Genomic DNA, 26,306 nt, shown 5'->3' with positions numbered 1-26,306 from the left:
CAGCATAAGCTGCAGAAACCCTGGCTATAGTTTCAGAGACTTGGTTAGGGAAGCCAACTCCAGAGGAAACAGGAAACTTGCCCACCTTTGGAGCAAGTATGTTTGGCTCTGGTTGAAGGTGTGAGTGCTTTAAAAAATATTTACAAGTAAAATTATTTGAAAGAAAAAAGGAAGGGAAGGAAGGAATACCATAAAAAAGTAAAAAAATTAATGTAGGTTTATAATTCTGTATTTAACACATTAACATTGTGACTTCGACTGAGAAGGTGATCAAGATTTTCTAAGTCTGCTGTGTATCAGAATTCATCTTCTGTATATACACTTAATTTATGGCCACTTACAGCACTGTTCTACTTTTACAGAACAATTACACTCCATAGTTGGCAATAAATGTTTCCTCCTCATCAAGGTCAAGGCCGTTTACAGCATAAATGACAGATGCCCCAAGCCTTGGGGACATAATCTATCATTTCGGCATGTTATGCACAATGCCGTTCGTGAGGGTTTCCTGCAGAATTCAATTATACAACCTGTTCTGAAGGGTTTCCAAGTGTGCAGCAGAGTTTGCTCTGAGCAAAAACCCTAGCTTGGATCCTTCCAGTTGTGGATCACATTTGCTTTTTGCCAAGTCCAGAATATACACTCGCATTCCTCAGTTGATTAGGGGCCATATAAAAGAAAGCTCCAACTCTATAGAATATTTCTTCATTGTCTTTGGCCAGATTGAGAACCGAAATATTCTGAAAATATGTCAATTGGTTTATGAAGTGGGAAAGAATTTCTTAAAAAAAAAAAAAGAAAAAAAAAAAAAAAAGCTTAGGCTCTTCCGCTTTGATCAATGTATTTTTAAAGGATATGAGGACACTAGCACAGATGCCCTGGCATGACTAAACATCAGTAGTTCATCCTTTATTTCTAAGCAGCGACCAGTGCATTCACTCACCCACTCTGCAAATATTCAGCGAACACCTAGTACTTACCAGGCTCCCTTCCAGGCTCTGGGGATTTGGTCCCAAATAGAAAGACGACTTCTCTGCCATCCCAGAGCACACTTTGCAGATCTATGAAGCTGGGAGTCATATGGCAACCACAGAACCATGCTGCCCAGCATCCATGTAAATGTCACACTAATTAGGACACCATACAAAATGTAAGAACAAAGACCACAGAGCCTACTCACCTGAGTCCTGGCCCCATGCCTACCCTACCCTTCTGCTGTGGGAACTCAAGCTAGTTCTGTAATATGTCTGGGCCTCATGCCCTCAGCTTTGACACAAGACATGTGCCCAGGTATTCTCTATGACCCTTGCAGAACCTCAACTTAAATTCCTGGTAATGCTAATTGCATAAAAGGGAAAAAAACCACAAGTATAAGAAATAATATGAGCCAGAGCTTTGGTCTCTCACCTAAATGATAATCTCTGCACTCATTCTCCTGAAAGCCTCTCACTGTCAGAGCGTCAGAAGAGATCTCTTCACAAGTTTCAGAGAGCGGCTGGATGATATCTAGTCGTGGCCTGGCACAGTATTCTCTTTCCTGGGTGGGAGGAAAGAGAAGGAACAGGCATGTTCTCATTACATTTCTAGAAACTGTACAAATTCATTCTAGTCAGTCATTAAATGCATTGGCTTCAGGATGCCTGGACGGCTCAGTGGTTGAGTGTCTGCCTTTGGCTCAGGGTGTGATCCCAGGGTCCCAGGAGCAAGTCCCACATTGGGCTCTCTGCATGGAGCCTGTTTCTCCCTCTGCCTATGTCTCTGCCTCTCGCTGTCTCTTGTAAGTGAATCAATGAATGAATGAATAAATAAATAAATAAGTGCATGCATACATGCATGCATTGGCTTCATAATTTTGGAAGATGTAAGCCCTTCTAACCTAACCTGCACAGACAGCCTCATCATAGCACGTTATTTCCTGACCTTTTTGTGTGACATCAACAGGACAGGTGCTGCTGTGTCCCTGCAGCTGTCCGCCACTCAGCTCCAATGGTATGGCCACCACCCACTTCCACAACCCGGCTTAAATCTCTTCCTCACCAACGTGAGAAAGAGGAAAAATGTTACAAACTGCTAAACCACTGCCACTACTGGTGAACTTACTGGTGATGCTGAAAAGCCACACAGACTGAAGAGCTTCATCTAGAACACAATCACGGGTGTTGCCCAGCGTGACAGGCAAGAGTCACTAGGGGTTAGAGCCACCAAGACCCCGAGTGTTTAATTTTATTTCATTTTCATTAATTAAAACTTAGATAGCCACATATGGTTAGTGACCATAGTGTTGAACAGTGCAGTTTTAGGTCGGGAAAGAAGGGGTAAAGAAGTCTTCCTAGGGCCAATGGAGTTCCATAACCCAGAAGGGGATAAGACGAGGACTGCTCTTGCCAAGCTTTTTTTTTTTTTTTTTTTTTTTAAATTTTTATTTATTTATGATAGTCACACAGAGAGAGAGAGGCAGAGACACAGGCAGAGGGAGAAGCAGGCTCCATGCACCAGGAGCCCGACGTGGGATTCGATCCCGGATCTCCAGGATCGCGCCCTGGGCCAAAGGCAGGCACTAAACTGCTGCACCACCCAGGGATCCCTCTTGCCAAGCTCTTAAATGACCCTTCAGTGAGTAGGACTGCTCCAAATCTCACATGTGAAGGATCCAGGGATCAAAAACTCAGCTGAGGTTGAAGTCACAGAAGTCAATAGTAAGGCTGCCACCTGTGGACTTACGTGAATCTGAGACTTGAAGTCAAGTTTGTTTTACTTTAAAAGTTTGTTTTTGAGCTTTCAACACACAGGTGTAAGATACACACTTGAGTGTTTTCCAAAGGAAGACTTGGGGCCATGTGACACGGGTGCTGAGAACCCAGATGATGAAGGGGTGCAGCGTGAGACAAGTTGGTGCTTCCCCAACACCCCAGGTTCCCTGAGGAACATGGTAGGCCTCAAAGAGTACCCAGATCCATTTTGTTAGGTCAACTGAGGGGTAACTACATTAGCTTTGCATCTCACACACGTTTCAAAACATTCCAAAAATAAAACAGCAACTATAAAAAAAAAAAAATCAACCAGTAGAAGGGGGAAAAATAGTGAATATACAGTATAATTTTTCCCATCTGTGGAAAAATGAAAAATGTCTCAATTTTGAAACAATGGGGAAAAATGGAAAGATTTGAATATTTTAAAAATGAACTGCTGTGGACAGTGACCAAAAATATAGCAAAATTGGAATAGCAAGAATAGAAAAGATATTTAAAGCAAATAATATTAAAAGAAAACCGCCTTGCTTGGGTCACATAAACCGCTCCTTGAAATGCATAAGAAAACTGTCAGTGATGTGAGTCATCTTATTACTTTACAACCTCTGCTCATTGGTCAAGCAGCCCTGCTAAGGGTGAGAATTTGGTCTTGCTGGGTCTCTAATCCCTAATGCTTAGCGTGACTCTGGATGCACATATGCTTTACCAATGAATCAAAGAGAAACAAACACTAGGGGACAGCTTAATAAATCTAGATGAAATAGTTCACAACCACTATAAATGATAATGATAGGAGAATACATAGCCACATGGAGAGAGAACAGAATAAGGTTCATAAAAATTGGGCAACACAGAGGAGTGTGTGACCGTGATAGCAACCATGCAGACACATGCACGTATGTGACAGGTCTAAGGGAGAATGTTCTGGGGGAGGAGAGGCATGATATAAAGACAGGTTTGGTTTAATGTTGTGGTTACACTGTCTCTTCTGTATGAAAAGAAAAAAAGAGGGGAGAGGTTTGAACCCGCTTTTGCTTTTCTCCTTTTGTCTTAATTTTATCAGTTTACTCCATGTTTAATAATCTAAGGTGTACTTTGGCATCAGAAAATAGCTGCATGTGTCAGCACACATATTCGTGAATCATCTCTGAGACCCTCCCACTTCTTCCTCTGAAAATACTCCATTTTCTTTTCTTCTCAATTCCATTTTCTAATGTGCTCTGTGAGGTTGGCCTTTCTTTGGTCTTTACTCCTTTGTGATAGTCTTGTTTATTATCAAAGGTTTCCCTGCTTCCTTTCTTTTTTGGTTCGGTTGCTTATGAGGCTTTCCCTTTTTTCATTTTATTGCTTCTTTCCTCTGTCTTTCAATCACAATCTCAATCTGCCCCACCTTCTTCATCAGAAAGCACTGTATTTACTCCCTCAGGAGCCACTGCTTTTCTTTCTTTTCAAAAAAATAAATAAAATAATAAAGTGATGTCCTGCAACAGGGCTAGAAGCCAGCCCTATTGATTTTAGTCACTGGGAGGATTCACTTAAAGTCGACAGCATCCCATTGCCTAGCAACATGGGCGCCCAGAGCTTCAGGTTACTATAGTGATGACTTCCCACTGCACGTGCTTGCTCAGAGAAATGCTTCAGAGCAGCTACCACTTCAAAACCGGGGCTCCCAGGGTTTCCCCCCTCCCATTTTATTCCAAGCCAATTGAAAAGGGGGAAAAAAGGAGAGGATACAGACAAGGAGAGCCTACTTACTGTAATGGCCTAGACAATCAATTTGCAATTTCTTTTATATACAGCATCTAAGAGAAAATCCTCTACAATAAGCTCTCCTTGGTTTATGCCTTGAAGCCACCCACTCCTGCCCCCCCTTCCCAACAGAACCCCTGGACTCTAATAGTGAAGCCAGGCTGAGAATGGGGCCCATCTAGGCTGCGAAGGAAGACCGAGTGTCTCCACTAGATCACACAGACAGGCTTCCCTCCAGAGTCACAGATAACGAGATCTGGATTCTCTCTGCTGCTTTCTATTGGCCATGCATTTCATACCCTCATTTCCATTGATAACTGAGACTTCACTGCAACCTATTTCAAAGCTAAAAAAATCAAGCTGCTCTAAATCAGTCGGCCATTGGGAAGTAAGCAAATCTGTCTGGACCACAGGAAATAATGAAGTGCCCTCTCCATAATTCCCTGTGACCACAGGGGCGCCTGTTGTTGCGGAAGATCAACTTTGCTGCTGTCATTTCTGCTAATGCACAGTGTCAGCTTAGTTTCTTCGCCCTTCAGCAAAAGAAATCCTTCATTCCTTTCGACGAAAATACCAAGAGGTGGAAAAAAGAGAGAAAAAAATGACTCCTCTGGGCTCGGCCAAAGGAACAAAGGCAGGCAACGAGTGGGGCTTCTGAAAGGTAAATACATAATCGTTGCTGACCTTATTTTATAGGTCAGAAGTTGTGCCTCGACTACAGCACATCCCTTTCATGGGCAACCTGATCTGGCTATCGTGCTAAATAATGAACCCACATTTCCCTCTGTATTGGGGCTACAAAAAAAAATTACCGTTTTTTCTGAAACCTCCTTCACATAGGAAAGAACAACCAGCTGGTCACAGAGAGGTGCAAGTCCACTAATGTAGAATTCAGTTTCAAACTGAGACACTGCAAACAGAAGGGACACAAGAGTAAGTGTTAACAGGAGCAAAAAGCAGCCCATCAAGGAAAGGACACATGGACTACAAATGCAGGGTGGATTTACTCTAGAAATCGAACGTAAAGGGGGCGTGGATAAACACACTTCTTTGACAATAATGAAAGGCCAGAAAAGGATATCTGGGAACTAGAAATTTTCTATCACCAACAAAAGCAAACCTGTCACAGTCAGACGTGACACTGTGACCAGCTAGTTTAAAAACGACACAGTTAAATCCCATGAAGACACTTTTAAATCCGTAAAATTCAATGTAATACTAATGACAATAATTAAAAAAAAAAATGCCTGAGTTTAGGTTTTTTATAATTAGGGCATTACAGTAGTCCAGAGTTCACAAGGAACGCTATTTGTAATTATGAAATATTATGCTTTTAAAAAATAATATTTAATTTGACGACTCAGAAGCAAAAAAAAAAAAAAAAAAGAAAAAAGTTGTGTTAATACAGATCACATTGTGATTAAAGACCACTATTTCCTAAGTGAAATAAAGATTAAAGAAAATAAGGAAATTCTTTCTTTTTTAAAGACATTTAAAATTTTAAACTAGGGCATCACTTAAGAAGTATATGGATTTAATTATAATAGAGTTCACAGACCCAATAGAAAGCTCAGTGGCAGAAGTACAAATATTGTTAATAGTATGATTCTAATAATTAGCTACTATAAAATATTTATAATAAATGATTTTTGCTTTAAGCAACTAAGTTTGGGGGTGGTTTACTATACAGCAAAGCTAGCTGATACAGTAGTGGTGGTGGCAGAGACTCTTCCAGGAGTCATGCACTGTACTTACAGATTTGGAAGCAGACTCTCATTTGGACCCACCACATTTTCTAAGAGTTGCCTGGCTCAGACATTCTCCACAGTTAGTGGTATTAGCTTCATCTTCAGCTTCAGTTGAGTTCTTTTCTCTCTTTTTTAAAGATTTAATTTATTTGAGAGCAAGCAAGCATGACTTGTGGGAGGAGCAAAGGTGGAAGGAGAGCCAGGTGAAAGAACCTCAAGCAGACTCTATGCTGAGTGTGGAGTCCAACATGGAGCTTGATCTCAGGACCCTGAGATCATGACCTGAGCCAAAATCAAGAGTTGGACGCCTAACCAACCGAGCCACTCAGGCATCCCAGATTCAGTTAAATTCTATGATGAAACCGCTCTTTTCTCCAAACCAGGGTACGTCACTGTAGCATAGCAGAAACAATATTACGTGGCTCAGTTGGCTGAGTGTTTGCCTTCAGCTCGGTCATGATCCCCGGGTCCTGGGGTCCAGTCCTGCACTGGGCTTCCTGCTGAGCTGGGAGTCTGCTTCTCCCTCTGCCTCTCCCACATCCCCACCCCAACCCCCAACTCATGCTCTTTCTCAAATAAATAAAATCTTAAAAAAAGAAAAGAAGAAACAATATTTAACATAGAGTCAGGAAGCCTGGATTATAATTTCCACTAAATCAAACTCAGGGAAGTCATTTATCTTCTGCAGGTATAACTTTTCCCATCTATAAAATAAAGGAATCAGAGTAGAAATAAAATCCCTAACACAGATGAAACGAGGGGCTACTGAATTTTTCTTCTGCATCTTCTCCACTTTCCCTGGAAATCCGTCACTTGTTTTTTTTAACATTTTTAACGTCAACTCTTTGTACAACTGTTCTCACAATTTAATTCTCTCACTGAAACGAAACTTAAGTTGAACGAAAAAATTACTAAATAGTAACATATATATTAAAAAGGTAATATGTATTATGCTTTGTCCTTGGTTAGATCACATAAGTGGTCACAGTGGCCTATGAAGAACCAAAGAATGGAACTCCAAAGGCAGGTGCTCTGGTCCCAGCTTAACTGGGACCAGTCCACTGTCACTAACACTTTTCCTCAATCTTTGTGGGCCTGAACTGAACATTTTTATCCGGGCACTTAAAAATACTTTTGGTAAAACATTAATGTGATAAATGTTCACAGGAAGTTGCATATGCAGAACACCACCTGCACCACAACCACACGTACAGATGAGCACATACAGTGTGGCCAGGCACTGAAGGCTCTAGAGAAGCTCCCATGGCTGTGTGTACACAGGGGGAGGGGGTAAGGTAGGGATGGGGAGGGGTGGAATGTCCAGATGCTACAGAACAGTATGGGGCCAGTGATCAAAGAGGTGGTGGCACTTTTACATTCTAGAAAGCATACAGGCACATTAACCAGAGGTTTTGACTGTCGTCACTCCTGAGGTGGTTAAACCCAGTTTGGTAGAAATGGTCTTGAGTTCTATTTCACTAAATAACATTTCATCATTGAAATGTTACACATACAGTTCAATCGATCGATCAACCAGTCAATCAACCAGAGATGCCACAGACTCATGGGAATTACAAGGAAGCTTTGATGTGCTTGTCTACTAGGCACCACAGGGAAAACATCATCTAGCCAGTGGTGGGTGAACAAGGCACTCTCCCCATTCAGGATGCCAAATATGCTGCCTGGGTTCACACTGACAAGGAGTAACAGTGTCTCTCCTACATGTAACCAAATACACATCAAGCCTTGGTTTTTATGAATGAGCTGAAAGAAACAGAACAATGAAGCTAGAAAATAATTCTTTCCAAATCTTCCCTGTTCTACATACTTATCTCCCAGTCCACAATAGCTTCCATTAATAAGACAGAAAATTTCCTGTTCTCTAATAAGAAAGATAGGAAATCTAATGTGCTCTTAAAGAAAACAAAGGAAAATGTGCAGAACCACACAGCTATTTTTCTGAATTCCAGATACTATAATAAATGTTTTTGTTAAGCACTAGATCTTACTAGACTTTATTGAGAATTAGTAATAATTTAGGGAGATAATGTGAAGTGGCTAAATTATAAACTAACTGGAAAGATGCTACTTATGAAGAAAAGATGTTCCATGTAAAACTAGTGTCAAGTTTAATGTCAAGAGAAGGAAATGTGGAATGGCAGTGTTTATTCTCCTGAAGGACATACATAAATGATGTAAAAGTTAATGGGATGATTTTTGTAATACTTGAAATACCTTCAAGTAATTACTGGGCTATTCCAAATTTTCAATGGACCAATGAAAGTTTTGGTTAACTTATTTTCCCCGAGATCCTATTCTTTTCCACATATCAATGATTTAATCATTTTAATGAAGATCACCTGTTTTTCCCTAAAGGAGAACTAGTTTAAATACAGATAATTTATACGTCTATTACCACAGCAGCTCATCTTTAAGCTGATTATCTGGAAACAATAAATCATAAGGAAAACAAAGACAAATTCAGTTGGAGAGCCCTAAAAAAAAAAAAAAAATACGATAAAAGCTAGAGAGGGATGTGTCCAGAGGGAACCCAAGACAGTAGCTATACTTCAGGATGAGATCTAGAGTGCAGTGATGGCTCTGGTCCTACGGAGGTGCTGTGCTCACTCTTGAGTAGGAAGGACCAGACAAGGGGGTGTTGGTCAGAACTCAGGCACCGCTTTCTGCCTCCACAGACGCAAGTGGTGCTGTGCTCTGGCTTATTCTGGGGGAGAAGCATTCCTTGAAATGCAAGAAGAAAAAAGAATTCAAGGAAAAAAGAAAGAGTCCAAGCATACTGAGAGAAAGTTTCAAAAAGACTATTCACAAGAAAATTCTATTCAGGGAGGTCCTTTTTTTTTTTTTTTAAGATTCTATTTATTTATTCATGATGAGAGAGAGAGAGAGAGAGAGAGAGAGAGAGAGAGAGAGAGAAGCCGGCTCCATGTAGGGAGCGCGACGTGGGACTCGACCCCAGGTCTCCAGGATCAGGCCCTGGGCTGAAGGCAGCGCTAAACCGCTGAGCCACCTGGGCGGCCGGGGAAGTCCTTTAGATGCAGAATGGGGACCCTGATGCAGAAGGGAGCTTAGAGTTCTAGATCTGCACTGTCCAACAGAGTATTACGCAAGCCAAAAAAGACAACTGGCGTATGCAATGTTAAATCTTCTACTAGCCACATTAAAGACTAAAAAGAGATAAACTTCTAAAAATTTATTTATTTAGTGCAACGTATCTAAAATGTTTCCATTCCAACATGTGACAACATAAATTAACAAGACAATTTACTTCTTATTTCCATACTAAGTCTTCAGAGTCCTGTGTGCAGCGCAGCTCCATCTGCACCTGCCACTTTTCAAGCACAACAAGTGGCTAGCGGCTACGGTAGTGGGCAGCGCAGATCGAGATGCCCAACAGAGTGTTTGTCTTGAAAGTCCAGTAATTTCACTCAAATATATCTTGATGGTGCTCATCATGGGCCACTCTTTTCAGATACACAGGGGTATGCTTTTGATTTATAGCTTTGAGTTTTGTTTCTTTATAGTTTCAGGAAATTTTTCTTGAATTACATTTTTTGGTATCTGCTCCATTCCTTTGCTTCGTTTTGTTCTTTTCTTTAGGGACTGGTACTTGTAGGTTGAATCATCTTTGCCAGTCTTCAGTATTTATCATTTCATTCCAAATCTTTTTTTCTTATTGCTTTGTGATTTTTTTTAAATTGTCCTATTACTTATAAATATTTGAGTTCTGTCATCAGAGATTTTTTTAGTTCTGAATGTCTTGCTCTTTTTTTTTTTTTTTTGTCTTGCTATTTCTTAAAAAAAAAATGTCTTACAGCTTGTTCTGGGTGTTTCTTTCTGGTTTCTTGCTTTCATTGCCAACAATGTTATTCTTCTCCTTATTTACTTTCACTTAAACCTCAGTATGGGATTTGACCTTGGTACTTTCCTGGTACCTTCCTGGTCCTGGTCCGTGGGTGACATCATGGTCCCTGAGCTCTTAGAAAGAGGTGGGGACTGGGACAGCTCTTCAAACTTAGCAGAGTTCCCTCTTACACTGTTTTCATTTAGTACTAAAAACCTGGCCTCTTGCTTTTTGAGACTTCTTGGCACTGCCCCTTCTCTTTTGTCTCTATAGTTCCTCTCCTATTCAGGTTTTATTCTCTTCCAGCCTCAACACACAGCACGAGGTACTCAACTGCTAAGAGTTCACAGAGGCTGCTGGGCTGAGCCCCCCACCTAAGTGCAGCCCCCCACCCACTGAGCAGCCGGTGGTCTTCTCCAGGGAACACCCATCTGCTGTTTGGGAGTTCTCATCTCAAATTCACCATATGCCTCCATGCTCCCCTCTATTGTCTCTCACACAGACACTGACACCACAGTGGGTCTTGTGGCTACTGGTGTTTTTTTCCACTCACTTGTATCTGAGGTTTTCAGGGCTACTCTGTCATTTACTTGTTTTGTAAATGCTGTCAGTGAGTCCCTGGTTGTATGATCTAGTTATTCCATTTTTAGGTGATGCATTGGGCAGACTGGAAAATTATGCTACCACTACCACCATCTTCTGAGAATCCTTCAAGCACAAAATGTTAACGTTATCAGTGAGACACACCAACTTTCCAGCAGCAGGGGCAATGTGGTCAGGTTTAGAGTCACAAACACATAGGTACCGTTGGGCTGTCCACTGCATACTCACTATCAATTTCAGAATGATTGCCAAAAGAAATTAACAAGAACTCTCTTATACCATGAGTCTTACATCTTTGAGGGTTATCAACTACTTAATATACTACTTAAGAATAGCTGAGTACTAATTGGGCATAAGACATTCTTTCAGAAGTATCAGAATGATAAAACCCTGTTTGACTAAAAGATTTTAAGTCTAGAAGCTAATAATAATAATTAAAATACCACAGGCTATGCAAAAACAGAAATGAAGCAAGACACAGTACCAAACCAGGATAATTTATTTTTAGGGGGATTGAGATAAGGATGAAAACAGCAATAATCATGACTGTAAGCTTCTCAAGGGTGGGTATGGTGTTTCTAATAATAAAACATTTCATTATATGTTCATTAAAATATTTTCATCTAAAAAAGTATCTTAAAACGTGTATTAAATTGTACAAGACAAAAATCAAGATTTTAGGTCTGAATACAAAGACCATTCTCCAAATAATTCACAAGCAGTTTATTTCACTTCTTATCAGCGTATTCGGATCCTTAAGTAATGATATTTAAATCAATATTCTTGATTACCACTTGCACTTGTATCATATAGGTTTACAGATACATTTTACTGAAAAATACAGTTATGAAATATATTAGTCTCCTCAGGATAACTCAATCGAAGCTTATTTATACCTTCCCCCCAATTCTCGTTCGGTTGATTTCACGTACGACAGTATTTTAGTCTTCTGACTGTTGTTAAACTAGTTTTTCTCTCTCACTGAGTAACTGACTACGATGGTAGTGTTAGTAACAGCTCTCATTAACCAACATTTCCTATGCGAGAGGGAGTATGTGGAATCCTGTGCATACCATAACAACCCTCTACTTCTTTCGGGGCGGGGCACTGAAGCTCAGAGAAGTTAGGTTACTTAACTAAAGTCACCAACATAGAAGGTAGCACAAGTGGGAATTTGAAGTCTTCCTTTTCCCAGACAGCAGTCACCCAGATATGCACAGGTGAGAAGTGTGCTACAGCCAGTGGGAATCAAGCTAAGGCTTTAACAATTGTGCAGTGGTTCTGCTGCAGCAGCCAGGGTGCCCGGCCCTTCTCTTAAATCTGCTGTGCTACAAGACCAAACAGCACTGAAGCCCGTAGAAGCCTGCACTGCTTCTTTAGTTCTGGCCCATTTTATCTTTGTTGGATTCAAAATGCCCATTAGATGTGACCCGGAGGATCTGGTCCCTTCACTAGAGCTAACTAAAATAATCTGCTATAGATTTGGGCCCCTAAGATTTGTAAAAAAGCAAATGAACAAGAATTTCTCAAGCACCTTGTAAATAGGACCAATTATGTATTCACTTAGGAGCAAGCGGTGAGGCCCATTTGTGATAGAGCCTTATTCTCCAGAGAATTGGACCCCTTGGTCACCAGATGTCAGTATTTCGCAATGGACTGGATAGAATATCCACAGACTTTTCAGTAAGTTTAGACACTCTGCCAGCCAGACCACTGATCTAAGAGAATGCATTTGGAAACCATAACATTCCAGCATCTTCAGGGCTGTGCTCTGAAGCAGATGTGTTACAGTAAAAGTGACTTTACCATGTTTTACATCAGGAAACTATGAAGACGACCTAATACACAGCAATAAAATACAAGAGAATGGTTAATACACAAAATAACAAAAATACTCAAGCCAGGAGCCCATAGTATACATAAGACAAAAACCATTTAAAGAAGTGTAGTCTGCAATTTAATTGCATCTTTTCTAATCAATATTCAGCACACTACGTGCTAAATGACAAAGCTAAGCTGATGTGATAAGCTCCTCTGCTCAATTTCAGCACTCAGAAAACAGCACAGATGAGGAGTGATTTTGTGAGCAGCTCACGACATACTGCTTGCACAACAGAAAAAGTGATACTGGTTAAGGACCTGCTGGATCAAAAGGGTCAAACCAAGTAGTTATACTTTAAGTTGTAAATAGGGTACGTCAAAAAATGAAAAGGCAAATGTTGGTGAGGATGTGGAGAAACTAGAACCCTTGTATAAGGCTGGTGGGAATGCAGAATGGTATGGTGCTATGAAAAACAGCATAGAGATTCTACAGAAAAATTAAAAATATAACTATTATATGATCTAACAAGCTTACTTCTGGGTATTCTTCAACCTGTTTACTTTTTTCATAATAAAATGTCAGGGAAAATACTGAACACAGAAGAATTAAGAGATTACAGAGAGTCTAACTGAATTATAACAGAATCCGTACAAAGCTAGATCCTTAAGCAAAAAGCACGGTGATTGATGCCAGAGCTGCCTCGATTCCTCCTGAGCCTCAGGCTAGGGGATGAGCTGCGTCACTCACATGCACGAGAACTGTCCCCTGCTGGAACCGGTGCATCTGGGTCAGCCCAGCCTAACAGGTGGATGGTGAGACACACTTAGGTCTAGGAAAGACATTTATCTCACAGCTCACCTCCACCACCATACAGATCTTTCCTTTCCAGGTCACTGTTTTCCTAATCAATTGGGAGGCTAAAAATAGAACAACGGGCTAAATGCTAAGAGCCATAGCATACAATCAACTGAAGATAAAAATACACAGAAGCTGCTTAATTAAAGTCAAAAAGATGTCCCTGCTCTTCTCCTCCCTCTCTTTCTTCCTGGCTTCTCTCATTTTATATAGATTCTCATATAGTTTTGTGTTTTTTTTTAAAACAAGCTTCCATATGAAATCAAGATGAGGACGCCAATCATGAATTCCTCGCATGTAAGTCATCTGTCCCTGGCAGTAGATACCCAGAAAATGACCCACGAATACTGGCTTCATTTCTCCACAGCTGTCCAAATGCTATTCCATGAAGCCCATGGAAGACTGGTGGAAAGTACCAAAGAGAGAGAGAGTCCTGTGATAATGCAAGAGATCCAAGTTCAAATAAGTATAGCAGGCTTGGACCACAAAAAAACTACTTTTAACAGTGTAATTTGGAAAAAGAAATGACAGCCAAAAAGTTTATGCACAGAGAATGTCTTCATGGGTTGCAATTGCCCAGTGAGCCTTATCTTTATTATTATTATTTTTCATTTATAAGAACAAATTAATATGTTTGAGAGTGAAATCTTTTGTGTTGTTCTTGAGATTCTGATTTATAAGTAAGAGTTAGAAACATCTAGCTTCTAAGAAATGTACAGCCACTGATAGGTCTTTAACCTTGATGCCATTTTCACCTCATTTACTAAAGAACAGTGGCTCACACCATTCAGGGCTAAAGCAAATCGTAATCCAGACCTCCTAATATTTCTCTTTTCCTCTATCCTCGTCAAGGACTCTTATTGAAACCACTTTGCGGGATCCCTGGGTGGCGCAGCGGTTTGGCGCCTGCCTTTGGCCCAGGGCGCGATCCTGGAGACCCGGGATCGAATCCCACATCAGGCTCCCGGTGCATGGAGCCTGCTTCTCCCTCTGCCTGTGTCTCTGCCTCTCTCTCTCTCTGTGACTATCATAAATAAATAAAAATTAAAAAAAAAAAAAAAAAAAAGAAACCACTTTGCCTCCTGCTATGGAAATGGTTTATATTCTTAAAGGTTTGCTCTTAAGAGGGGGAAAAATGGTACTTAACCACTAACTATAGTGGTAAAACGTCAGTAATGTAATACTGCCAGCACCCACACACGGTCTATTTCACGTAAATTGTAGTACAGATGAACTATACTTTAATAACGTGATCCCAGGGCTCTGGGGCCACCGCCAGAGACATTAACATTAACAGTTAACAGAGACTGACATTAACAGTCGCAGAGCTGGGCTGGAAGTCTGCATGGTAATAATCACCACCATGATTCAGTGAGCGCCTACTGTATGCCAAGCACGTGATAAAGATGTTACTTACGTCTCAGTCTCACAACAGATGGCAAAGGTAGGTCTTATCACCTCCATTTTACAGGGGCAGAAAGCCTGGCTGGGGAAGGCGAAGCAAGCTCATCAAGACTATACGGGAATTTGGCAAACTGCCCTGTATCCCCAGAAGCTGGTGGTGGTTCTACAGTTAGATTCTAACCATTTCTAATGGCACTGCAGTATGATCTGAGATAAGATATTTACATCCCTGAGCCCCCACTCTCTTCGTGGTTGAACTGAGAAGCCAACTGACTGCCCCTCGTGGGGCTGCCATGAGGAGGAAGTGAACCGAAGCAGGTGAAGCACAGAGAGCACCGGCCCATGCCTTGTGCGGAGCAATGGACATCAGCTGAGGAGAGAAGAGGATGCTTGCTACACTTTTATGCCTTCCTGGCAATTCTTCCAACCTTAAAAACTCCCAGAGTGTTTTTTTGTGGTTTTCTTTAGGGTTTTTTTTGTGTGTGTGTTTTTCACTCATTTGTATTTAAAATATTGTAATACTTTCTCTCACTATGCACTGACATGTTCAGAGGTTTTTGCTAGGAGGCAGGAAAGAAGGCAGAAGACACTGAAATAATGACCGTGACCTGGGAGTTTCCAGTCGTCTCTGGTTTCCTGTTCCTCTCAGTTCTTCTCAGGACCACTATATCCTGCAGATGCTTGTTCTGTCCACACTCAGAGCAATCCCAACTATGCACGGATTTCTCCCTCTAAGGCAAAAAATTATTAAAAAGTACAAAACATCCCAGATTGAAAAGCTGTGACCATATTAGCCATGGGAGTAATACACATATTTCTGGTTTTAGAAACACAGTCGTGTGCAAATGATTTAGCTTCACCCTGTTATAAGGACCCATCAAAGTGATATTGCCCACCCATCATCTGAAGAGGCAAATGAACTTTCCAGTTGACTTATAATACGGTAAAACTTTGCCACACAACTTTGTCTCCTCCTGCTTGGTTCTAAATAATCCAAAAATAGCTTTTACTATATCTGTTTAATTGGGAAAAGTCCTTCTGCTTTCATCCTTTCTGTCTGAATAACTTTCACACTAAGTTATGAAACTAAGATGTAAAAAGTAGTGATAGATCATCTTTCACATCTGTCTCCTAAATGTGTGTTTCCTTGAGTCCATTCAATACTCGGTATTATTCAGTATCTACAATGTGCCATGTCCCTGAGATACAAACACTGAGCAGAGACAGAATTGTCTGGTAGAAGGGACCAACCCACACTGAAATCACAGCAAGTGACATAGGTGTAAGAAGGGGAGTGACACGTATGCTTCAGAGGGGAAGGTCTGACCCAGGTGACAAGGTCCAGTGTGCTCTCCCGGTGGGCTTTCTCAAGCAATACTTGAGCTGAGGAATGATTAAGGGTCAATGAAGTATAAAAAGGCAAGAAGAGCCCTCTAGAGGGACCTGAAGAAGAAGCATGGATGGGTGGAAGGTGGCCAGTGTGGCTGCAGTGCAGAGACCAAGGAAGAGCTTTGTATGAGCTAACACTGTGGAGGCTGGGGAGGGGTGAGGGCAGCACAGATCCCTGCTCTCACGCCCAGAGTCTCATCTCCTTGATACATACAACGGGAATGGGCTGAAGGGTGGCGACATGATTTGATTTGTGTGCTGACTGCAGTGGGGAGACCAGATCGCCATAATTCACAGTGGCAGATGAACCAGTCAGGGGGCTGCTGTAGTGATCCAGAGAAAAGATTATGGCAGTTCGGACCAGACCAGTGATGATGAAAATTAGTATATTCAGAGAATACACATGATAGGACCAGGGGTCAGTACCTTGCTATGAGCTGCGCATGCATGAACTCTCCAAATTCCGAACAACCCAAGGGAAAGGTGTTCTTTCCCACATTTTATAGATGAGAATGCAGAGGCATGCAGAAATCTGCCCAAAGTCCAGGTGGGAAACAACAGAACCTGAACCCATGGTTATTCAACTTCAAAGCCAACTATCAAGTACTGCATGAAAATCAGAACTATATTTAGAAAGAAGGGTCTCCATAGCAAAGTTTCAAAACTTAAAAACAAAAGCTTCTTGACCTACTTCACTAAGGTCCCAAGTGATGAGCTCTGAAAAGGAACACGATTTTAAGGTTTCCCTTTATTGAAATGGACTCTCTTTTGTTGTCTTACACTCCTAGAAGGCTTACCTATTTCAACATATCGACTTGGCAAGTCCCGCATTTCACTGGCATGCCGTTCCTTCACTGAGCAGATCTAGAAAATAAATTCACAGGTTATTTTACTTATCTGATGGAAAAATCTTCATAACATTTCATTCAATATACTATAGTTTTGTTAAATTAGCCATGTAGCCCCAAGATGGAGCACACACAATCCACTTGATGACTTAAAATGATAGAAATTAATTTCAATGACACATAGGAACCATTGCTTATGTTCTCCAACATTATTCTTCAGTAAAGTCTTATTCAAGGACAAAGGAAGAAGGGAACCTATAATATCAGTTTAACATGTTTCCAATGACCCATTTCTGTACCTCCACTTAGGGCCTACTTCTACCATCGTCCAAATAGAGCTGTGGTAACCAAAACACCCAGTGACTAACCTGAGCAACATTCACTTTAGGCTTGTGTTCTCACTACATGTCAGTCATTTGCTTCACTGCTAAGTAATACTGTACATATAAGTGGTATCATGCTCCTCTTCTCTCATTTTAAAATTTAAAAAAAATCTTTTAAAATCAGTGTATAATATGATGTAATAATATATTATAATAACACAATATATAGTATTATATATATCATGATCCCAGAGTCCTGGGAATAATAGAAAGTAATCCATAAATAATATTAACCAATAGAAAGTAATCCATATATAATATTAACCAGCACTTTGAGCAACTACTGAGCACCAGCCCTGAGTTAAGGGTTTTGAGAAATAGACACAGTTCTCTTCTTAGAGTATGATGCAGTGAGGACGCCACAAAAAGAAGTCCTTTCACTCAAAGGTGAGGGGGGTACAGAAGTACAAAGCAGAGGCATCTCCTGGCAGGGGAGGAAGCCTCCTCCCAAAAAAGGAACTCATGCCAAGGCTGGACTGTTTCTCTGGCCATGCTACAACCTCTCTGAAGACCAGCACACTGGCGGTACTGACGGCTGGGCTCTCCTCTCCCCTCCTCAGTTCTGTGGTCTGAGCTCTATCCCAGTTTGTGCCTCAGAGCAGTAGCAGCAGGTGCAGGTAGGTGAGAGTGAAGCACTATCCTAACTTCCCATCCTGCATAACAACAGATCAATGATTTCAAGAGCCTCTGCACTGACAGGCAGGTTCTCACTCAGGAATGCTAATTTGCTCCATCCAACTGTCTCCTCCACTTCTCCACTTAGGTGTCTAACAGCATCTCAAGCGGACACACACAAAAACATCTCCCGACTTTCCCTCTCAACGTGTTCCATCAGCAGTCTCTCCCATGTCAGTAAAAGGTGGCTTCATTACATTCCTTTTCCCAGCTTCTCAGGTTAAAGGAGAGTCACCATTGACTTCTTTTTCTTATATCCCACATCAAACCATCAATACATCCTATGAAGGTCTACCCTTAAAATACATCCAGAATCTAGTCATTCCCATCAGCTCCACTAGGCTGATCTAACACACCAGGATTTTTACTGAGGTTCCTGCAGTACCCTTCTCCCCAGTCTCTCATCTTCACTGCCCCTTTGCTGTTTGGCTCCACATAGCAGAGTGATCCTTTCAAAATCCAAGTTAGATCATTTAACTAAGTCCATTGCTCAAAACCCCTCTGTTGGCTTCCCATCTCACTCACATTAAAAGCCAAAGATTACACAAAGGCCTGTGAGGCCCTACATGATCTGCCCCTACATAATGCACCCACCTCCCTCTCTCCCTCAGGTCTTCTATTCCTCTCCTCCACACCTGCTCCAGCCACCATGGTGAGAATGGCTTTATGTCCCATAAAGACACACCAATCACACTCCTGCCTCAAGGATTTACCCTGGCTGCTGTCCCTGCTGACACCTCTCTCCCCCGAGCTGCATGACCTCCTCCCTCCAGATCTCTGGCAAACAACACATTCTTTATGAGAGAGGTCTTCCCTGGACAGACATACATTAAATGCCACCCACCCTGACCCCTCTCCTCATTTCCCTAACTACTTCCCTCAGTATTTACCAATAACAACATGGTATAGTCACTTGTTTGTCCATCTTCCCCCTAGAACCTAAAGTTGCCCAGGAAAGAATTCATCTGTTCCTTTAAGTATCTGCAACACCCCAACACTGTTGCCTGGCACATCAGTAAGTAATTGATGGGTGAATGAAAACAGGAAATGGTTAGCTCTAACTGCACACTCTGCTACAATGTGTGGCTATTTCTCCCCAACAAGACTGCTCTCTGAGAGGAGAGATAATGTCCTTATCTTCCGCCTCGGCAGAACACGGGGGTGGGGGGGTTGGGGGGGTGGGATTCTCAACTGAGAGGCAGCACCCAATGTCCTGCTAATTGAGCTGGAATAAGAAGAATTCCCAATAAAAAGAAACATTTGATATGAAAACTTACATATATGAGTTGGATCATGATTTGGGCACAATGAAAGCATGGTAGTTTCCCATGGCTGCTCTAACAGACTACCACAAACTTGGTGGTTTAAAATAACAGAATGTGGGGCACCTGGGTGGCTCAGTCAGTTAAGCATCTGCCTTCAGCTCGGGTCGTGATCCTGGGGTCCTGGGATCAAACCCACATTGGGCTCCCTTCTCAGAGAGGAACCTGCTTCTCCCTCTCCCTCTGCTGCACCCCCTCTTGTGCTTTCTTGCTCTAACAAATAAATAAAATCTTAATTAAATAAAATAACAGAAATTTGTCCTTTCAAAGTTCTGAAGGCTAGAAGTCTAAAACCAGTTTCACTGAACCCAAATCAAGGTGTTGGCAGGGCTGCACACCCCCAAGAGGCTCTAGAGGAGAAGCTCTCTGTGACATGCTTCTTCTAGCTTCTGGCGGCTGTGGGCATTCCCTTGGATAGGGCTTTAAAGGGAGGGGTGTCAGCAAGGCAGTCCCCCTCTCCCCGCTTATGGTGCCTTCCACTTCTCTGTGGTGGTGCTCCTTCTGTAAGAATACCATAAGAATGTAAGACTGCATTTAGGGACCACCCAGATCAAGAAGGACAATCTTCCCATCTCAAGATCCTTAACTCATGGTAGGTCATGCCATACAGAGAAACATTTATGGGTTGTGGGGTTAGGACATGCTATTTCTGAGGGCCATTATTCAGCTGAAGAGAGACAGCTTTTCTGGTAGCAATCAGTAAACTTATGTGTCCCTATAGCCTAATTGTCCTTGTCTTTCCCCAAAAGAAAAGAAAATCACAACTTTAAACAACAAAAAGCCACTTGGTCATTTAAGGAATTAAAAAAAAAAAATCAAGAACATGAGTTTATTGGATGAGTAGCCACAAATACAGGGTAAGGAGACTAGAGAATCACTTTTAGTTTAGTTTTTTTTTTTTTTTAATCCTAGACTATTGGGCACACCTCTTCTGCTACTCTAAATATGAATCAGGCTATGTTCATTTCATGCATGATGATAAGAAAGAAAGAACTTGAATCATACAAACCTAAGGGTCACGAGGACCTTACTTCAAGTTAACAATCCTTGTTTTGCTTAATAAGAAGCACTGCACTAACAATTTTTATGCTTTCCTTTTCCAGAGAAGAGTACATTTCAAATAACCATGTCTCTTTCAAGAGTTTTCTAGAATTTCATGGAACAATGACAACTGAGGTTTATGAAGCCCTTGCAATATGTCAGATTCTATGCTCAGCTATTTGTACACATTACCTCATTTAATTCTCCCCAGAGCTCACACAGGTGTTCAATCAGTGCTCCATTTGTGGATGAGGAGAGTAAGGCTTAGGCTCACTCAGGAAGTATGTGAAGTTAGAACTGATCCCAAACCTGTCCAACTTTAAAGCCTGAGTAAGCTGGGATACATTCTTACACTATTCTTAGCTAATTTTTTGTTTATTTTGTTTAGATTAAATTATATATTTTTAAAGGGAAGCCAACAACTTTGGGTTTGAAATATGTAATACAAGGCAAACACTGGCACGCGAAAAATAAATGTGAATGAGCTTTGTAGAATGGCTAAATTTCATTTACCCAGGCACACAAAGGGCAGATAGTTGTATGCCAGAGAAAAGCCCCTAATTTTATCAATAATAAGTCTGGGCCTCTGCTCCATCCAATTATGACCAAGCAAGTGGGATGATTTAGCTTTAGAGTTCTTTTTCTACCATCAATGCTAATGAAGAAGCTAAGGGTAATGGAAAGAACAATAAAGAATGGAAAACCTGACAAACCAACGAAACCAACCACAGGTTCCATAAATAGCTAAGGCCAACGGGTGACAGGAAATTTAAAGATGATCACAAATGGCAGCACCATTGTGAACAAGGAAGAGTTCACAATTTGTTCTGCATGGCAAGGAAAAGAAAGACTATCTCCAAATTGATGCATATGAGAGGATCTGAGCATAAATGAATAGGACATGACGATAATATTCAGGGGAAAATATTTTGGTTCCAAGAAGCCATTCAAGAACTCATATTCTTCTGGACCATTCTCAGTGGATCTATAACAACACAGACTTATTATAAAGACAAGCAAAACCACCTTGACAGAAGTCCCCCAGCCAATAATCAGCGTCACGCTGTCCTTCCAGCAGAGGCTGCAGGGATACATATCTGGGCGAAGACTTATATCATCCCGGGGCACATTGGTGATTCTCTGCTTTGAGGTGATGTCAAAAATCTTCACACCCTGGAAAATACAATTGCATTAAGCGTCCTCTCCTCAGGAGAAGGAAAGGAAAGGAAAAATTTATTAACAGCCACTGCCATACACCACCAATAACTAGCACTGCAAAATATTGACAGTGTTTATTGAGCACGGCTGGGAGCCATGCAAAAAAAAAAAAAAAAAAAAAAAAAAGCTTCTACTCCACAAACCCTGTGAGAACCCACAACAAAAGAAAACCTCTACCCTTCTTCCTGGACAAAAGAGAGTTTATTAGCAGACAGCATCGGTGGCTCAAATACAACACAAATGTGAAATGGACAGATATCAAGCACCACATTTCCAAAATGACAGACAAGTAACACTTCTAATTGTATTGTTCCACTATAGAAATGTGGAGTTTTTTGTTTTGTTTTTTTTTTTAGAAAAGCTTTGAATCTGACAAACCTGCGTTTTCTTTATGTGTAAAGAAAACCATACCTGACATTTTAAAGCATTGAAATGGAAACATCAAGCAAGCAGCTAACTAAAAATAAACCAACAGGTCACAGGTTTGCTTACCTTTAACTGTGACCTGGGAGAAGTTTGAAAAGTCCTGAATAGCAAAGTAGGTTCTGGGAGAAGTCTACCACTTAAAACTGAACAGAACGAATTTACTAAATTATACCCTGAAATCCCAAAAGATATGCCAGATGTCAAAAGCTAATTTTTAAACTTTCTACTCACCCTATCTCATATTGAGTAAAAACCTTAAATAGGAGGCAACACCAAAAATTACAATCTACTTTTTAAAAAGCGGGCTTCTTTTTCACCTGTGATTGTACTGGGAGTAAAACAAGATTGGCTATTCCTGTTCTTGTTCCATAGTGGCTGTTACTTGCCCTTGGCTAACAGGCAAATGGTATTTTCAACACCACATTCCCAATGCAATCCTTCAATTATTAAGATGCCTTTTCATTTTCTTGGCTATTCTCCATGGCTCAGGTTTCTTACTCCAAAACAAAGCCCAGCATATGTTGGGAATTACTCTATTATGAAAGCCAAAGGCAATCTAATCTCTTTAACCTTCCAGGTACAAGGGTGTTTCCACTTGTATGTCTTAGAAAAGACCACCGCAGTCAGTGGCATCCTTCCCTTTGTCACAGCTCTCCCAAGGTGGCCACTTTTCTGGTTCTGAAGAAGAATCAGGAAGATGAAGATGTGCTTTTACCATATTATTGGCCCAAGCAATCAGATGGCCTCTCCACTTCACACTCCTTATGTTCCCTTCCCCTTCGTGCAAAACAGAAGACTTCCATCTGCTCATCCAAGATCGTTCAAATAGCAGCAACTAGGGACAAATATAAAAGATTTTTTAAAACTAAGAAGCATATATTAGATTTCTTTTTTCTTTTTCTTTTTCTTTTTTTTTTTTTGCCGTTCCACTGAATGATGTTACTACAACGTCAAGCCACAAGATGGCACCAAAATACCAAAATTCATGGAGAAAATACAGATTAGTCAGTTCGTGTCACAGAAAGTTCTTCAAGTGATTGCCCAGAAATTAATTTATTTTGTAACTTGGGAAATCAAAATCTCATAATTTTTTCCTTGAAAGTAAAATACTAGTCATGGTTTAAACTGCAATAGTCAGAGAGCAACCTGTTTTTCATTTAACCCACAAAAAATAATTTAACAATGATGCCTGAAGAGTAATTCATCTCATAAAATAAGACAAACTTGGGGATCCCTGGGTGGCGCAGCGGTTTAGTGCCTGCCTTTGGCCCAGGGCGCGATCCTGGAGACCCGGGATCGAATCCCACGTCGGGCTCCCGGTGCATGGAGCTTGCTTCTCCCTCTGCCTGTGTCTCTGCCCCTCTCTCTCTCTCTCTCACTGTGTGCCTATCATAAATAAATAAAAAATTAAAAAATATATTAAAAAAAATAAAATAAAAAAATAAAATAAGACAAACTTGCTTTAGGATTAAGCTTCTTTAAATAGTTTATAGTTAGCTAGGGTCTTTATTTTAAAAGAAAGAATCTATAATAAAAAATCTGCTGGGGGTCCACCTGGCTGGCTTAGTCAGTGGAGCATGAGACTCCTGACCTGGGGGTTGTAAGTTCTAGCCCCACACTGGATGTAAGAGATTGCTTAAAAATAAAATCTTAAAAAAAAAAAATTCTGCCAGATAAATTTTATTACTAAATTTAACTGGTTAAAATATCTAAGACTGGTGAAAATGTAGTTCTAGTATTTCATGCATTATTGACACAGTATTTTTTCTTGATATATCCAATTTAAATCCCTTAAGACATTTATACAATATAACATATATAATTTATATAATATATAATTTACAATATATAACTTCAGAATGCAATCCTGAAATATATGTTTACCTCTTAAAAGCAATGCTGATGATAGATTCCATCACAGATTTTTAAAAATTCCAATCTTTAGAGTAAATTTCAGTTTATCTTAAGCATAGTCTGTGTCCCTTCCCACCTCTAAAGGGGAAAGATCGGTAACAAGAGAAAGAGAATAAATTCATATTTAATTTATATTTCTTACAGATCTTTCTCAATACTTAGTCTCCTTCAGTCAAAAGGGGCACACACAGACAACACACCAAAACTGTAAAATGAAGTGTCCATCTTCACAAATGCACTGAGGATGGTCACTTTAAAATGACATAAATGTCTGAAGTTCTCTATTATCCATGTAAAAGAAAGGTGGCCTCACATAGTCCATAATGGAGAGGGCTTTTACTGACCATATAGGATCCTGTCTTCCCATCAAATACAAGATATCCTCTTTGCTCTCGAAGCTCTTCCCACCCGTCTCATCCTTTCTCAGTCCAGGTTCTAAGTAAGAAATCACTACTACCATGCCTCCCTGCTCCCAGTTCAAGACCCAGAAATCTGTCCTCTGTCTGTTGATTCTCCCTCTCCCTGGGCCATGATGCAAAAAACACAGTCAAGAAGGTCACTGAAGGTGTTTAGTATTTTGTGACTGGGTAAGTGAAATCTGAGGAAGGAGAAGAAAGCCTGAGAATATAGCCTCCTGCTGTACACATTCCACTAAAGATGGGTAACTAAAAACAATTATATTAAACATGAGGAATTGGTAAGATCATGTCTATCTTCCACCTGTGGTGGATCAGATGGGAAAGGATTTTAAGAAGTGGGCTGTGCCCCCAGAGTGCCCCATAATGACCTGCTAGAAGGAGTGACTGGCTGGATAGCAAGGAGCAAAGTGTGGTGTGGCACGGCATCAGATTCCTCTCCCTCTGATCCCACCTAGGGGTGACCGATGCTGCATGAAAGGGGGACAATCCACACCTGTGCAAGGAAAATTAAATATGACCCAAATTTTAAATTAAGACAACTACTGAACATGACCGAAAGAAAGCGTCAGTGAAGGCCAAGATTTAACTCCCTACAGGAAAAAGCCCATCTGGAAAGGAGCTGGTAGGGTAGGTACTAGCATGCCAAAACACCTTCTGCTCAGTGTAATGGGGTGGAGGTAGGGGAATCAGGGGGAAAACTGCGCTCAGGGACACACAGGCCATGGTCAGCATTGGTAGTGTCATGGGAGTAGCCACTCCTGCTGTCATTTGGCCACACAGCTTGGGAGAAGAAAACAAATGTGCTGGCAATGGGGTGGGGGCCCACCAGTGGCGGCTGTGCACCACAAGCGGTGGGCAGCATTCACACAAACTTTAAAGTGCCTCAGTGATTACAGAAAGCAGGCTTTTAACACGTACATCACTTTCCTGCTGCATCAATGATTATACTCTTTGGAAGCTGTTTCCCCAACAGACAATTGTGTTCCAATCCAGGCACGAAGGAGAACATAAAACTTCCTTCTATCATGTCCAGAATAAAAGATTTGGACAAGTTCTCACAAAATCTATGACACATTTGCAGCAACGACAACTGTGAATACTGAATATAGACTTCTCCCAGTAAATATGAACAAGAAAAGATACCAGCAATATGGAAAAACTCAGTATTTGAAAACAACAGTACTTATAAGAGACATCTCCCTTATTCCCTATCTCACTCCTAACTCCACATGAATGAGATCATCCATCAAGCGGACAAGAACTTTAAAAATAATTCTTCTGTTCTTAGGTGACAACAAAATCAAGCAAATTCACACCCAAAGGATAAGAAACACAAAGTAAAGTTGAAATTAAAATAATATATACTCTATATGGAGTAGGAAAGGAAATCATACTGTGACCAGAGCACTTTTGAAAACGAGAACACAAATGCTGCAAATCTAAACTTCAGGGGATGTGGTTGAAGTTGTAAACAAGGGAGTGAGTCTACAGCTCTAAAAGAAAAGGAACAAAAACAAATGTGCATGCACTAGCTACATGACAAAAACAAAAATACTTTATTGAGAGATGTAACAGGAGAGCTACAGAAATGTGAAGACATATTATCTTCCTGGATATTAAGACTCAAAATTCTCACTGAAGAGCCTTAGTTTTAGTAGTTAATCTGTGATTTTAATGGAAGTGCACTGAAAACCCCAAAGGAATTATTTATAGAACTTCCAAAATGTTATCAATTCATTCTGAAGATATGTGAGAATAATAGGAATTTTTTTTTAATTAAGCAATCTGTGGAAGGATGAGTGTTTGGTAAAATTAGCACATAAAACATAGCAGTGGTCCTAGAAATGAGACAAAGTAAAAAGAAAAGAAAGAACTGAC

General features: G+C 40.8%; 1 protein-coding gene across 2 annotated transcripts in view; it reads right to left on the bottom strand.

Annotated features, from left to right (window-relative positions):
- The window catches only part of VPS41 (VPS41 subunit of HOPS complex), a 167,783-nt gene that overhangs the window by 44,989 nt on the left and 96,488 nt on the right, over positions 1–26,306 (bottom strand). For both annotated transcript variants that reach the window (XM_038562670.1, XM_038562671.1), the window contains exons 8-12: positions 22,811–22,930; positions 21,478–21,624; positions 16,980–17,046; positions 5,312–5,409; positions 1,408–1,537 (exon numbers count right to left, since the gene is read on the bottom strand). In XM_038562670.1, the coding sequence (XP_038418598.1) occupies positions 1,408–1,537; positions 5,312–5,409; positions 16,980–17,046; positions 21,478–21,624; positions 22,811–22,930 (562 nt within the window). The remainder of the gene's footprint in view (positions 1–1,407; positions 1,538–5,311; positions 5,410–16,979; positions 17,047–21,477; positions 21,625–22,810; positions 22,931–26,306) is intronic.

The sequence above is a fragment of the Canis lupus genome, chromosome 18 (genome assembly GCF_011100685.1).
Source record: "Canis lupus familiaris isolate Mischka breed German Shepherd chromosome 18, alternate assembly UU_Cfam_GSD_1.0, whole genome shotgun sequence".
NCBI classification, from domain to species: Eukaryota; Metazoa; Chordata; class Mammalia; order Carnivora; family Canidae; genus Canis; species Canis lupus.
This window is presented reverse-complemented; position numbering and strand designations above follow the sequence as displayed.